Below are 16,845 nucleotides of genomic sequence, written 5' to 3' on the forward strand. Positions count from 1 at the left end.
CACGCAAGCTGTCTATCAAGCAAACTCTTAAAGTTTATTCCAAAGTCTCAGCTCAAATGGTTGCTTGCCCATTCCCCACCCCACCCATCCGCACCCCCAGGCAAACGTACATTCCACCCCCTCCCCACCCCCTACCTCCCCACCCCACCCCCATCCTGCCCCGCAGGACTCACCCCTCCCAGTTCACCAAGTTACAATCTTTTAATGAGGCCATATCTCTGAGTCTATATCTCTCCAAGATCATAAACTTCAGGAGGGCAACAATGGAATTATTTTTTCTTTGACTCCCCCAAACCTAGTACTTTCCCTGGAGCCCAGCAGGTCGTCAGTTGAATAAATGAATAAAACATTAAAAGAGAAAAAGAACTATGAATGAAAACTGATTTTAGGCATAATAAACGCATTTAACAACTGCAAAAAAAGAATAAACTCTCTCTCGATCTGGAATAGCTAAAACAGAGTAAGCAGGGGGCCGAAATCAACACTGTGCCGTGAGGCTCACTCTGATTTTCTGTTCTTCCTTTTACTATTTTGGTTAGATTGCCCACATCCTGGGAATGACGATGCACACGTTGTGATCTATGGATCATGCTATAATTTCTTGAATTCTGCTCCCTATTCTTTGAGAGATCCTTCTGTTATATATACATACCTCAATTAGGGGCCGATTATTTCCCTTACCTAAAGGTTCACCGTTTCGGTTTCATTAAACAGAGAGTTCTTCCAGTGCATGAAGAATAGGATTAGATTTATAGAAATTCAATTTACATCTGGCTTTTGAGGAATAGCTGTCGTACACAGCCAAGCCACTGCTCTATCTGTCAGGCCTCCTGAAGTTATGGTTTACGGGCTCCTTTCACTCCCTTCTGGCCAACTCCCAGCTTAACCCCTTATGACCTGGATCTGCTGAAGCTATTCTGGGCACCTGGCCACCTAATCCAATGACCTTTCCTTGGAGTCTTCTGTCTCCAATTCTTGGAGTCGGGCTGCCGCCGCCAACCATCCAGCTCTTCCTAAAACCCTCAAAATCCCTGGCCTTTGCCCATATCTCTGCTCACCCCGCCCTCATCCTTGAGCTTCCAGATGGGTTTGTTCATTTGGCTTCCTGCTGGCCATCTCCCCAAGGATGTCTCAAGGGCAATAAGCTAAAGCAGATAATCAACGTGCCCACCACTCCCAACAGGTTCCCCTTTCACATCCTTCAGGACACCACCATCTGGCCACTCTCATGACCACCTCCCTCTCCCTGGTGCACACATCCATCACCTCGCCATGTGGCATTCATCTCCTGGAAACCTCTCCAGCTAACCATCCCTCTGTCCCGCATGTGTTAAGCTTCACCAAGCGCCGCAACTGTCTGTTTCCATTCATTACTCTAACCCTGGCACTTCTTAGCACCCAACCTGGCACACGAGACCCCAGTAAACACATGCTGGTTCAGAGAATAAGGAAGCAGACAAATCCCACTCTACAAATTGTAACACTGAGGCTCAGAGAAAAGAAGTAATTGGTCCACAGTCACCCGGGGGGGCCAATCAGGTCTTAGCCCGAAGGTGGCTCCACCCCCCACATTTTCCTCTGCTCTTGAGTGCAGGGTTGGTTCTGATGTGTTCTTCCCCCACTGCCCGAGGCCTCTGCCTTACCTGAGAGCACCGTGAAGACAGCCGCAAAGGCATTGAGCTTGAGCCCGTCGATGACATTGCTGGAGTGGAAGAGCTCGAGACACATGAGGCTGAAGCCAACCACCAGCAGGAGGATGTAGAGGACCTCAGAGACCACCGACAGCCACAGGACCCCTGCACGGAGGAGGAGGGAGGTCGTGAGATGAGGACCCACAGGGCAGGCTCTCCCTGTGTTCACTCCGCCCCGTGCCCTTAGGTTGAGGGATCGAGTTGTTTTAGAGAAGACCATCGGATCTAAGGTGGGTCCTAACTGGCTCAGGAACCCTAGCTGAAGTCCGTGAGATCATGGCACTCTTGGGGTGATGGTTCCTGGTCCAGGCAGACACGTGGACCATAAGCGGGTCCATTCAGATTGGAGGGAAGAACTTCCATCCTGTGGCTGGATAAGAGGCTCTCTTTCTCATCTGCCGCTGAGAGCCATCTCAGGGCTGTCACTAGTTGCTGGGCAGAGAGATGGAGAGATGATCTCGTTATTGTTGTTTAGTTGCTAAGTCAGGTCCAACTCTTTGTGACCGCATGGACTGTAGCCTGCCAGGCTCCTCTGTCCATGGGATTTCCCAGGCAAGAATACTGGAGTGGGTTGCCATTTCCTTCTCCAGGGGATCTTCCCCACCAAGGGACTGAATCCCTGTCTCCTGCATTGTAGGCAGATTCTTTACCACTGAGCCACCAGGGAAGTTTATTGGGATACCCTAACCACCAACCACCAATCCCCCAGGCTTCCCTATAGCTAAGCTGGCCAGTGTGGTAGTCTCTGCTGCCTGTAGCTATAAACATCCCAGCTCTTACACACATCATGGTTGACAGTTACATTTTTATTTACCCTGTACCCACCCCATTTTTTTTTCTGGAAACCACTTACCTTCCAAGCCACACTAACCATAGGTTTTGAGAAGGAACTATGGACCAGACCTGGCCAGCAGGAGATGGACATATGACCCAAGACAGCTCAATGAGTCACACACAGGACTTTTGCTGGAACTACTGGGAAAGAAAATTCCCTTTTTTCCACTCAGTTTGAGATTGGGAAGGATGAAAGTGGCTGCACTGAGTAGCAAGGGCCTCCCTGAAGGCAGAGCCAAGGCCAAGAAAGGCAGCACCAAGAGACAAAGGAAGATCACGTCCTGTGACATTGTTTGAGCCCCTAGATCCAGCCATGCCTGAAACTGCCAGTCATTCGTTCTTTCAATCAGAGGAACCAAGAATTCTTTTTCTTTGCCTAAGTTGGTTAGAGGCAGAATTTCCATCTCTTACAATCTAGTACTGATCTTCAGCTTTTCTTTTCTCACAAGCTGTCCTTCCCTATCTCTTTGCCTTTGCACAAGCTGTTCCCTCCACGTTAATGTCCTAGGGACACCCGATACACGCCATCCAGTGAAGGAAGCAAACAAACAGCAATTTCAAATCCCCTGTCTATTGGCTGATGAAGGACCCAGATTCTCAAACATCCACTATCATTCCTGATGCAACAGGCCTTTCAGAGCTTTGAAGAACTTTTCTATTCTCTTTCTCTCTCTTTTTGTGCTACAAAAATATCACCTCTCTTGGGCAATCCCTTGGATTTCTGTAAGAGAATAATGTGCTCTTGGCAGCCTGGATGTTGTTAAAACACCCCCTGGCACCGAACACTCGCAGCCTCCAAAGCCCTTTGCTGGCCCAGGGCCCACCAGGCAGCGGGGAGGAAGGCAGGAGGTGCAGGGTGAGTGGGGCCCTGCAGGGAGGCGGATGCCCGCAGGGAGGCCTGGTCTCGCTCCCAGAAGCCTTTACCTCCAGCTGCTGTTGCACTGCTGGTGGGAGGAGGCCGCCCCTCACCACGGTGAGGCTCTCTGACTCAGCTGACTCCCCCACATCGCCCCAGCTCCCCCAGCGGATGCTCTCCTCCTGCTCACATGGGCCTGGGGCCAAGCCCACACCCCACCACCAGCCCCTCCCAGCAAGGCCCAACTCTGCTTTTTCAGATGGGATGGGAGATGGCATGGGCATGGGGCAGTGAGATGCTCCAGGAGTGAGTTAACCACGGAGAAACAGGCACTGGAATCTCAGATGCGTGGCTGGGGTTATGCTGCTTCTTTCTGCCAGATTTATTTTCCTGTCTACCCACTGGGCTCAGAGCATCTGTCTGAAATTTTCAGCCCACCCAAGGCAAGGAAATTAGTAACTATAGTAAGAAGCAGGATCATTGCTGAGGTTATGCTATAGTAGCAGCAATGCCGCACTCAGGGCCAGGGTTTTTAGGCATCTTTCTGGTGCCAAGTCATACTGGAAGGTGTTAATGTTCCACCCGATGTCCTTGCACTTCTTTTCAGTCTTTCTGTCTTTGGAGGATTGTCTTCAGGAAGTCTTTGGACTTCGTTTTGCCCATCTTCATTCAGAAAGTACCTGGAAACTCACATTTTTCTTCTCTGCGATGTCATCAGCCAGAGGCTGATCTGGGTGGTCCCGCCCCGTGGCTCTGGCAGAGGCAATTTTGGGACCGGACACACATTGCAAAATTCCCTCTGGGCCAAAGCGGAAGCTGCCCTTCCAGGGCTCTGGCCTGACATCAACCCCTCACTTGCCTTCCTCCCTTCCCCGTTCTGATCTCTCCAGTTCCCTTACCACTCTCCTCTGGGGTGTGCATGCGTGCTAAGTTGCTTCAGTCGAGTCCCACTCTTTGCAATCCCAATGGACTGTAGCCCGTCAGGCTCCTCTGTCCAGGGGATTCTCCAGACAAGAATACTGGAGTGGGCTGCCATGCCCTCCTCCAGAGGATCTTCCCAACCCAGGGATCGAACCACATCTCTTAGGTCTCCTGCAGTGGCAGGTAGGTTTTGTTTTTTTTTTTTTACCACCAGTGCCACATGGAAAGCCCTTCCCTGGGGGCATTTCTTTGTAAATGACGTGCACATGGATCGTCATCCTAGGATCTGCTTCCAGAACTCTGGCCTCAGACACCAGTATTCACATGCATGATCTCCCCTAGTCTTCCTGACAGCTTAGCAAGGCAGCACCCCTTTTATAGATGAACAAACTGAGGTGCCAAAGGATTAAGCCACTGGTCTACACATCTGGGTAGTGAGTGATACAGTCAGTTTGGGTTCAAACTCAGGCCTCTCTGACTCCAGAAACCATCATGGGCACGGAGGTTATAAATTAGCAGGAGAGAGTGGCCACTTTGAAGTCATATGCGGGAAGTTGGGTTCCCTGGCCACAGCTCTCATCTACATGCACTCCAGCATCCCTAAGAATTCTTGAGCCAGAATTCCTGCAGGAAGAGGGCCACAGACTGGGATTGTGGTGGGCGGAGGGCATTCTCAATGATCCTAAGCCCAGCTGGCCACGAGGTGTGGTGGGGAAGGAGGTCACAGGGGAAAGTAGATGAGTCTTAAGGATGCTGGTGAGACAGGCTGGGACCTGGGACCCTTGGTTGCAATGCTTGCACCTGGACAAAACTCTCTTCAAGCAACAAAAACACAAAGAAACTATAAGGGACTAAAAATAACTGTGCGCCTGCACAGTTGGGGCAAATAATGGACAATAAGATACAAAAAGACCAAAAACCCAGGGCTTCCCTGGTGGCTCAGTGGTAAAGAATCTGCCTGTAAATGCAGGGGACAATGGTCCCATCCCTGGTCCAGAAAGATCCCATATGCCTTGGAGCAGCTAAGCCCAGTGTACCACAACTACTGAGCTGGCTCTCTGGAGCCCACACTCTGCAACAAGAGAAGCCACTGCAGTGAGAAGCCTTTGCACCAACAACTAAAGAGTAGCCCTCAGTTGTCACAACTGAAGAAGGCCCGTGAGCAGCAAGGAAGACCCAGCACAGCCAAAAAATACGTAAGTAAAATACAGAGTAAAAAAAATACTCTTTAAGAAAACAACTGTCACCACTAAAGAGCTGGGAGCAAAAGCAGGTACTGCTCATGACCCCTACACACACCACCATCAAAGAGGTGGGCAAGCTACCCCTCTGGCCAGATCCCTGAACTCTCCCCTACCATCACCCCATATAAGGAAACAGCTTGTCCTCTCCCCTCTGGGGAGAGCTCCCCCTGCTAGGGGAGCGAGTAAGAGAAACTGTTGCTTGTTCTCACTCCCTCCTGCTGCAAATCAGGGGCCCCCAATAAAGCCTGGCCTGAATTACCTGCCTGGCCTCTTATCAATTTGTGTTGATTAAGGAGGCTAAGAACCTTGGTTGGTAACACTGGGAACCAGGCTGAAAAACACGGGCTTGACCCATGACACAGAGGTAGGTGTTGTCCTAAAGGCCTTAGTAAGGAAAAGACATGCCAGGAGGCTCACTCTGGAAGGGGGCCTGACTAGCAGATCCGCTGGAGGCTTTGGCCATGCTCCATGAAGAGTGGCGCTAGTGGTAAAGAATCCACCTGCCAATACAGGAGACATAGGACCTAGGACATAGGACATAGGTTTGTGACATTGTACAGGAGACAGGGATCAGGACCATCCCCAAGAAAAAGAAATGCAAAAAGGCAAAATGGCTGTCTGAGGAGGCCTTACAAATAGCTGTGAAAAGAAGAGAAGTGAAAAGCAAAGGAGAAAATGAAAGATATTCCCATTTGAATGAAGAATTCCAAAGAATAGCAAGGAGAGATAAGAATGCCTTCATCAACGATCAATGCAAAGAAAAAGAGGAAAACAATAGAATGGGAAAGACTAGAGATCTCTTCAAGAAAATCAGAGATACCAAGGGAACATTCCATGCAAAGATGAGCTCAATAAAGGACAGAAATGGTATGGACTTAACAGAAACAGAAGATTTTAAGAAGAGGTGGCAAGAATACACAGAAGAACTGAACAAAAAAGATCTTCATGACCCAGATAATCACGATGGTGTGATCACTCACCTAGAGCCAGACATCCTGGATTGTGAAGTCAAGTGGGCCTTAGGAAGCATCACTATGAACAAAGCTAGTGGAGGTGATGGAATTCCAGTTGAGCTATTTCAAATCCTAAAAGATGATGCTGTGAAAGTGCTGCACTCAATATGTCAGCAAATTTGGAAAACTCAGCAGTGGCCACAGGACTGGAAAAGGTCAGTTTTCATTCCAATCCCAAACAAAGACAATGCCAAAGAATGCTTAAACTACCTCACAATTGCAAACATCTCACACACTAGCAAAGTAATGCTCAAAATTCTCCAAGTCAGGCTTCAGCAATACATGAACCGTGAACTTCCAGATGTTCACGTTGGTTTTAGAAAAGGCAGCGGAACCAGAGATCAACATCTGCTGGATCATTGAAAAAGCAAAAGAGTTCCAGAAAAATATCTATTTCTGCTTTATTGACTATGCCAAAGCCTTTGACTGTGTGGATCACAATAAACTGTGGAAAATTCTGAAAGAGATGGGAATACCAGACCACCTGACCTGCCTCTTAAGAAACCTGTATGCAGGTCAGGAAGCAACAGTTAGAACCGGACATGGTTCCAAATAGGAAAAGGAGTACATCAAGGCTGTATATTGTCACCCGGTTTATTTAACTTATATGCAGAGGACATCATGAGAAACGCCAGGCTGGATGAAGCACAAGCTGGAATCAAGATTGCTGGGAGAAATATCAATATCCTCAGATATGCAGATGACACTACCCTTATGGCAGAAAGTGAAGAAGAACTAAAGAGCCTCTTGATGAAAATGAAAGAGGAGAGTGAAAAAGTTGGCTTAAAACTCAACATTCAGAAAACGAAGATCATGGCATCTAGTCCCATCACTTCATGGCAAATAGATGGGTAAACAGTAGAAACAGTGGCAGACTTTATTTTCTGGGGGCTCCAAAATCAGTGCAGATGGTGACTGCAGCCATGAAATTAAAAGATGCTTACTCCCTGGAAGGAAAGTTCTGACCAATCTAGACAGCATATTAAAAAGCAGAGACATTACTTTGCCAACAAAGGTCTGTCTAGTCAAGGCTATGGTTTTTCCAGTAGTCATGTATGGATGTGAGAGTTGGACTATAAAGAAAGCTGAGCACAGAAGAATTGATGCTTTTGAACTGTGGTGTTGGAGAAGACTCTTGAGAGTCCCTTGGACTGCAAGGAGATCCAACCAGTCCATCCTAAAGGAAATCAGTCCTGGGTGTTCATTGGAAGGACTGATGCTCAAGCTGAAATTCCAGTACTTTGGCCACCTGATGCGAAGAGCTGACTCTTTTGAAAAGACCCTGAGGCTGGGAAAGATCAAGGGCAGGAGGAGAAGGGGATGACAGAGGATGAGATGGTTGGATGGCATCACCGACTCAATGGACATGAGTTTGGGTAAACTCCGGGAGTTGGTAATGGACAGGGAGGACTGGTGTGCTGTGGTTCATGGGGTCGCAAGGAGTCAGACACGACTGAGCGACTGAACTGAACTGAACTGATGGTTTTTTCAGTAGTCATGTACAGATATGAGAGTTGTACCATAAAGAAAGCTGAGCACCGAAGAACTGATGTTTTTGAATTACGGTGCTGGAGAAGACTCTTGAGTTCCTTGGACAGCAAGGAGATCAAACCAGTCAATCCTAAAGGAAATCAGCCCTGAACATTCATTGGAAGGACTAATGCTGAAGCTGAAGCTCCAGTACTTTGGCCACCTGATGTAAAGAGTTGAGTCATTGGAAAAAACCCTGATACTGGGAAAGATTGAAGGCAGGAGGAGAAAGGGGACGACAGAGGATGAGATGGTTGGATGGCATCACAAACTCAATGAGTTTGAACAAACTCCAGGAAACAGTGAAGGACAGGGAAGTCTAGCGTGCTTCAGTCCATGGGGTTGCAAAGAGTCGGATACGCCTTAGCAATTGAACAAGAACAGTTTATTTACTTATTTACTTACTTATTTGGCTGCAAGAAGTCTTAGTTGTATTCTGTTGCTTTTGCTGCAAGTTAAGAATGTTGCCTGTAGCCTGAAACATACAGGATGGCCCATTCTCAAGGTTCTGACCTTTAAAAGTGTGACACTTTCCCATTCATACAGAGATTTTTCAAAAGTGGCAGAACACAGAATAACACTTGTCTCATTGGAGGTTTACATGAATATTATGTCCTGAACTAGGTGGACAGTTGCAAGAACAAAGAATTCCTACACCAAGAAGTTTGCAACACTAGCCACAACCCCTCCCCTTTTAGTATAAAAGAAGCCTGAATTCTAACTCGGGCAAGATGGTTCTTTGGGAAATAGTCCCCCATTTTCTCAGTCTGCTAGCCTTCTGAATCAAGCCGTTATTCCTTGCCCCAACAGCACGATTTATTTGCCCTCTGTGCATGTACAGGCTTGGACTCAGTAATACCACCAGAGGCAAGGTGGAGTTAAGTGTGAAGAAGCACAACATTAAATTGTCTGCATCTAAGTGAAAACACTATTCATTTTTCCATTATGTTAAAAACTTTACCAGCTCCACCAAGCTTCTCTGTTTGTTGCCAATATGTTCTTAATACCTTCCTAACACTGTGTTTGAAACAATGTTCAGATCTTCAGCAGTTCCTAGGCAGACTTGATGCTGAAGCTGAAGCTCCAGTAATTTGGCCACCTGATGCGAAGAGTCAACTCACTGGAAAAGACCGTGATGCTGGGAAATATTGAAGGCAGGAGGAGAAGGGGATGACAGAGGATGAGATGGTTGGATGGCATCACTGACTCGATGGACATGAATTTGAGCAAGCTCTGGGAGTTGGTGATGGACAGGGAAGCCTGGCGTGCTGCAGTCCCTGGGGTCGCAAAGAGTCGGACACGACTGAGTGGCTGAACAACAGCAAGGCAGACCTGAAGAACATTTTGACAGTTTCCTTCTGTGCTGGGAACTCTCTATCTCCCCCATCCTCTCTTCCCTCACAGGCCACTGCTCTCCACCCCTCTCTGCCCTGCTCTGTGCCCCAGGGGACTGACTCCTTAAGAACAGCATCCCCAGGCTCCCTGGCCCTCTGAGTCAGCAATGGGGGGCACTAGCTGGAAACTGGACCACGGGAGGAGAGAGGTCAGCATGTTTCTGCCTGCCCCCTCTCAGTCTCTGTCCACTTTTCTGGCAGTGACTTCATTCTTCTGCCCACAACTACAGCTCCTCTGACACAGCTACTATTCTTACAGGCAGCAGAACACCGCTCTGCCCTTTTCTCCTTCCTGCCCAAGGCTGGTAACAGCGCCACTCTGCTGTCAGCCTTCGGGTGCTTCAGGTTCTCTCAACCCTTCCCATGCCTCTATGAGTTCTTTCATCCAACAGCCTTTATTTGAACCATGTGAGGGATTCTGTTTCCTGCAGAGAGCTCCCCAGCACATCATTTTTTATGGCAAGGGATCCAATTAGAGGAGTGATCTAAGCCAGTGATCTCAGACTGGACTCCTGACCAGCAGCAGCAGCAATGCTTGGGAACCTGCGATGCAAATTCTTGGGCCTTCCTGGATCTGGAAACTCGGAGAGTGGAATCCATCTGTGTCTTAATGGGCTCTCCAAGTGATGCTGATGCATATTCAAATACAAACATCACTGATCTGCAGTTCCCTTTCAAACGTACTGAGAATAAAGCAAGTCAACTTTGGGAGGGGGAAAACTGAGTCAATGCTAGACCATAGGTGTTGGCACCTGGCAGAGAGAAGGTAGAAGGGGAATAATGGAACAATTGGGAATCATTACATAGTGTCTGGTCTAAAATCAATGCCCACTGTTATCATTAGCGCTACGGAACGCACCGTACGCACGTGTGAATAAAGGAAGCCGGGAAGATGGTGGGCTGGGAGCCTCTGGGCAGGATCAGCAGGGAGCCTTGGTGATGCCTGGAAAGGCTCAATAATGACAGAGATGATTGTTTCTAGTCTCTGAAACTTGCCGTTAATGGCTCGATTCACAACTGAGAACTGGTGACCTCCCGGGGCAGGAGCAATGAAATGATTTCTCATCAGGTGTGGGGCCCACGAGGTGGCAACTAATCCTCTTAGCTGCACTCTTTGCCTTTTTAAAAAACATCTTTGTGACGCCAACTCTGACCCTCTACTGATGGAACTGATAGGTTTGGAAGAACGATTTCTCTTTCGCCCAGGAATCCCTCCTTTGCCAAGAGTTTCCAGGGCCAGCCCTTTAACGGAGGGGAAATCATGGGTGGGAACCATGTCTTGGGTGGGTGACCTTGGCTGGGGGTGCCTTACCCCTTCGCCCTCCATTTACTTCACTGAAAAATCGCCATAATAGACTTGTCGTCAGCGTTCAATGAGACAATATCTTGAAGTCACACAAGCCTGACACTTGGAAAGTGTTCACAAGAGCTAAGTGTTACTATTACTTCCTAATTAGTATAATTATTGGCAATTATGATAATTACAAGAGGCAGAGAGGCACAGGGGTGAAGAGCCAGACGTGGGCCAGGCCACCAAGGTTGACACTTGCTCTGCCAGTTATCAGCTGGGAGACTATATCATCTCCCATGGTATCTGTTTTCTCGCTTAAACTGGGGATAGATCCAGAATGCACTTATGGATGGTTGTGAAGATAAAGCTATTCAATCGATGAGTGATGTGCTCAGGGCAGTGCCTGGCACATAGCAAGAGTTACGTGCATTCACTGTTACTATTATTGTTGTCATCATTGTTATTCACAGGGGTAGAGCCAAGGAGTAGGCAGCCTGGAACGAGTGCATCTCAGCCACAGGACAAATAAAACCCTCATGGGGAAGGCGAGGAGGGCAGAGGAGGATTGTGGCAAAATCACGTGAAATCCCAAGACGCAATGGCATTTTAAGAGGAAACATTTTTCCTCCCCACATCCATCAGTTTAATATGTCAAGTCACTAAGTCGTGGTCAGTGGCCGCTGGCTGTGGGCTCGGTGACACACCCCCTGAAACCCAGCATGTTAAATCATGTAAATGACGCAGTTCGGGACCTCTGAGGCTAGAAACGGCTCGGTGACAGCTGCTGTTTGTGAAATGTCAATATTGGAAGCTCAGAGGCAGGGATGCATAGGGGGCTGGGAGGAGAAAGCCAGAGGCCTCGAAGAACTGTAGTGAGGGGCTTTGAGGGTCACCAAGCCCCCAGTTCTCCATCTGCAAATGAGAAATTAGCCCAGAAAAGAGTCAGGATGTGTGCGTGTCACAAAGCAGGCTGGGGGGCAGACTGGAGCAGGGGAAGGTCTTCCACCTGCCAGGCTACGTGAGGTTGCATCTTTGGGGAGTGAGGGGACACTATCAGAGGCACAGGGATTGAGATCTTAGGGGAAAGGGGCTGCCTCGGAAATGGTAGCTGCACTGCACGTCTGCAGCCCTGAGTTCCAGCCCCGATGCTATGGGACCTCTGGGAGGCCCTGGTTTCTCCAGGGGCCTCAGTTTCCCTCCTCGGTAAAACAAGTGGCTTCTCAAGCAAGCTGCCAACAGGCCGAAGCCAGCCCACAAAATTGTCTTGTTTGGCCCACACAGTATTTTAAAAATATCTGAATTCATTATCAACATTTAAAAATAGGAGACTTCACAGAAAAAAATCCAGATTTCCGGATTTGTTTGCAAAAATGGGTGGATGCAAGAATGGAGGCCCCACACCCCCATATGACTGTGGGGCTGAGGTGGGGTGGCCCCCCTCCTACAGGGCATATATCCCTGGGTCAGCACAGACCCCAGCCAGCCCCCTTCATCCCTTCATGGCTCCTTCCAAGCACTCATGACCATTTGAGTTTACAGCCCCCATACAATGATGTCTAAGGTCATGTCTATCCCTGTCACTCCACAGTCATGCAACATTTTGAGACCCTGTATGGTCCTCCATGATAAACACATGTAGGAGTGAAATATACATCAAACTCTCAGTTATCCAGCTCCCTCACGAATTCAGGGGTTCTAGCAAACACCATGACACTCCACCATGAAGGTGCTGAGTTTCAAAGGAAATTAGCTTCAAAGGAAAGGCATTCGGCTCTAAAAACATGCCCAGATTGATTTATCTGAGTCAAGTACATGGATCCAAAAGCTATTTCCAAGAGTCCTCTTGTCTACCCCAGCCCCACATCCTGTCCATGAAGGCCTAAGAGGGTTGGTGAGTGGCTGGAGGGCATGACACTGGGAATCTTCTTTTCATGAGTCAGACAGAAACCTTTTAAACTTTGACTGGAGGTCATGGCAGGGGGCTTCCCAGGTGGCTCAGTGGTAAAGAACCTGCCTGCCATGGCAGGAGCTGCAAGAGATGCAGGTTCGATCCCTGGGTTGGGAAGATCCCCTGGAGGAGGGCATGACAACCCACTCCGGTATTCTCACCTGGACAGTACCACGGACAGAAGAGCCTGGCGGGCTACAGTCCATGGGATCACAAAGCGTCAGACATGACTGAGTAGCTGAAGATGCACGCACAGGCAGACATGCATGGTGGAGGCCCTAGGCGGCTGCTCCTGCAGAATGTGCAAACACATGGGGCAACAAAGCACCTGGGAAGGGAATGCCACTCAAATGCCGAACTGGGTGTTGCTCTGGAAACACAGGGCCTGAGTGAGGCTGTTTCCTGTGTCAGTCGCCATCTTTTCCAGAACTGTCCTTTTCTCGAGCCTCTCTGGACTTCCCAGGTGGTGCTAGTGGTAAAGAACCCGCCTGCCAATGCAGGAGATGTAAGAGATGTAGGTTCAATCCCTGGGTTGGGATGTTCCCCTGGAGGAGGGCAAGGCAACCCACTCCAGTATTTTTGCCTGGAGAATCCCATGGACAGGAGTCTGGCAGGGTACAGTCCATTGGGCCGCAAAGAGTCGGATAGGACTGAAGCAACTTAGCACACACAGAGCCTCTCTACACAAACCAAGAGCTACATTTGAACCAGCTCCCCAGCTGACCCGAATGCACGTTCAAGTGTGAGGAGCGCTGTTCTAGAGGATGAAGTTTATCTGTCTTCATATGGGACCCTCATCCTTGACCAGCAGATCCTAAGCAACTCTGCCCACCTCTACCCTCAGCACCAGCTACTTGTTGAACACTTCACCATCCCCATGCCTCCAGCATGGCCCTGGCCATTGGAGTGTTGTCTTCCTGGGTCAGCTGAATAATGGCCTCAAAGATATTCACATCCTAATCTCCAGAACTTGTGAAGATGTTACCTTACATGGCAAAGGGGACTTTGTAGACATGATACCGCCCCACCCTTGAGCTTCACCATGCAACATGTCGGCTCTTAGTTCCCTGACCAGGGATCGAACCCATGCCCCCTGCAGTGGCAGCTCGGAATGGAGACGTGATTATGATCTTGAGATGGTGACATTATCCTGGATTAATTGTATGAGCCCAATGTAATCAAAAAAGTCCTTTCAGGAGGGAGGCAAGGCTTCCCTGGTGGCTCGGTCGTAAAGCATCTTCCTGCTAATGCAGGAGACGCAGGTTCCACCCCTGGTCCGGGAAGATCCCATGTGCTGTAAAGCAACTAAGCCCGTGAGTTAGTCCACTCACTGAAGTCCAACTCCTGAAGTCCAAACACCCTAGAGCCTGTGCTCTGCAACAAGAGAAGCCACCGCAATAGAAACCTACACACCACAACCAGAGACTAGGCCCCCCGCTCCCGTCATCACAACTAGAAAAAAGCCTGCACAGCATCAAAGAGCCAGCATAGCCAAAAATAAATAAATAACTTAAAAAAAAAAATAAAAGAGGGAACCAGGAAGGTCTGAGGAACACAAAATGTGACAATGGAAGCAGAGGTTGGAGTGATATGGAAACATTGGTCAAGGAATGCGGGCAGCCTCTAGAAACTGGAAAAAGCAAGGAAATAGGTTCTCCCCTTGAGCCTCCAGAAAGGAATGCTGACACTTCGATTCTAGCCCAATGAGGCTCATTTCAGAATTCTGATCCTCAGAACTTGAAGATAATAAATCCATGTTATTTTAAGTCATTGAGTTTGTGCTTAATATGTTGCAACAGCAATGAGAAACTAATATATCTTCTTTCTTAGTTCAAGACACTGCCTCCAAGAAGCCTCTCCTGACTACCCATCCCCACTGCAGCCCTCAGACAGACCTCAGCAAAGAAGGAAGCTTCTCTATCACTTCCAGGTAGCTAAATGCCTGGCTGAGATGGAGAGAGCCTGGACTTAAGAGTCAAGCAGGTCTGGATTTGACCTTGGACCCTTACCTAACCTCTCTGAGCCTCAGTCTCTTTGGCCATAAAATGGAGTCAACACTACCAATCTCACACATTTCCTGGGCAAGTTAAGTAAGATTGTGTCTGCAGACCACACCTCCACCCTTCTAGTCTAGTTCCTGGCACATTGTAGATCCTCAGTAAATGCTGATGTATCAAGCTGACAAGCTGGGCCCAGAGAAATGAGTCGTCCTCCTCTGAGCTCACAACTGAATAAATGAGTTGATCAGCAGAATGGATGCTGACAATGTCTCATTGCCCCCAGAGTTCCACAAGGTCACAGTCTCCATCACTTTAGAAATGACTTTGGCAGACATGCCCTTTAGAAATGGCTCTGTTGGAACTCGGGGACAGTCACCAAGCATTTGAGATGTGTCATGGTGACCTTGACCTTCAGCATCAGATTACAATGATTGTCCTTTCTCTTTAGGATCTAGAAGCTGGCCTTGAAAATAATCTCTGGCCCACACATGCCAGGTCCTGGGGAGGAGGCTGGGAGGGAGAGTGTGATGGGAAGCACTTAGAAGTTGACTTCTGGCTGCCACTCCCCCATGGCCTCTCATCACCTGGGCAAGTGCTCCCACCCTGTGAACCTCCCCTCCCCCATCTCTAAAATGGGGTTGCTCTTTAGGCCAGGGAAGTAGGATGGGGTAGATCAGAAGTCACAAACTGGTCTGAAGACAAATTCTTGAGATTCTTTTGTTCTGTTTCCAGGGTTTGTTTGTTTGCTTTTGTTGTTCCTTATCTTTGTCTCTGTCATTCTGTCTTTCTGTCTCTCTTGTTATACGTGGTGTTTTTTTTTAAATTTTGAATTAGATACCAACATTTGAAAAACAAGGGCTTCCCAGATGGCTCATCAGTAAAGAATTGGCCGACAAGGCAGGAGACATAGGAGATGTGGGTTCAATCCCTGGGTCAGGAAGATCCCCTGGAGGAAGACATGGCAACCCACTCCAGTATTCTTGCCTGGAAAAAACTTCATGGACAGAGGAACCTGTCCCTCCTGTCCCTCCCTGCAAGGGGTGGGGGGAAGGAAAGGTTCATCTGCTATGAGATGGTAGTGGTGGGCTTCCCTTGTGGCTCAGCTGGTAAAGAATCTGCCTGCAATGCAAGAGACCTGGGTTTGATCCCCGGGCTGGGAAGATCCCCTGGAGAAGGGAAAGGCTACCCACTCCAGTATTCTGGGGTGGAGAATTCCATGGCCTGTATAAACCATGGGATAGCAAAGAGCTGGACATGACTGAGCAACTTTCTATTCTATTCTATATTCTAAGGGCATGTCCTGCAGGCAGACCTCCTCTCTGCTACTGACCTGCTGTGTGACCTTGGGCAAGTTACTTCACCTCTCTGAGCCTGTTCTTTCATCTACCTCTGAGGGTGGTTGGTTGTGAGGATTCAATAAGACACGTAAAGAGGCATAATCCAGGTTCAGGTCACCATAAGCCTCAATACATGCCAGCTATCCCCATTTAACAAATGAGAACATTGAGACTTGGAAAGAAGAAGAAATTCACCTGCAGGATATAAAATTAACACACAGAAATCCCTTGCATTCCTATACACTAACAATGAGAAAACAGGAAGAGAAATTAAGGAAACAATACCATTCACCATTGCAACAAAAAGAATAAAATACTTAGGAGTATATCTACCTAAAGAAACAAAAGACCTATACATAGAAAACTATAAAACACTGATGAAAGAAATCAAAGAAGACACAAATAGCTGGAGAAATATACCGTGTTCATGGATTGGAAGAATTAATATTGTAAAAATGAGTATACTACCCAAACCAATCTATAGATTCAATGCAATCCCTATCAAGCTACCAACGGTATTCTTCACAGACCTAGAACAAATAATTTCACAATTTGTATGGAAATACAAAAAACCTCGAATAGCCAAAGCAATCTTGAGAAAGAAGAAGGGAACTGGAGGAATCAGCCTGCCTGACTTCAGGCTCTACTACAAAGCCACAGACATCAAGACAGTATGGTACTGGCACAAAGACAGAAATATAGATCAATGGAACAAAACAGAAAGCCCAGATATAAATCCACGTACCTATGGACACCTTATCTTCGACAAAGGAGGCAAGAATATAC

The 16,845-nt window shown here is 48.1% G+C and overlaps 1 protein-coding gene across 2 annotated transcripts in view; it reads right to left on the reverse strand.

Annotated features, from left to right (window-relative positions):
• GSG1L (GSG1 like) overlaps positions 1–16,845 on the reverse strand; it is a 249,972-nt gene that overhangs the window by 85,167 nt on the left and 147,960 nt on the right. Inside the window, exon 3 of one of the 2 annotated variants that reach the window (XM_061153995.1) lies at positions 1,644–1,796. The exons of the other annotated variant lie outside the window; for it this stretch is intronic. Coding sequence (XP_061009978.1) covers positions 1,644–1,796 — 153 coding nt within the window. The remainder of the gene's footprint in view (positions 1–1,643; positions 1,797–16,845) is intronic. 2 annotated transcript variants of the gene reach the window in all.

The sequence above is a fragment of the Dama dama genome, chromosome 10 (genome assembly GCF_033118175.1).
Source record: "Dama dama isolate Ldn47 chromosome 10, ASM3311817v1, whole genome shotgun sequence".
NCBI lineage: Eukaryota > Metazoa > Chordata > Mammalia > Artiodactyla > Cervidae > Dama > Dama dama.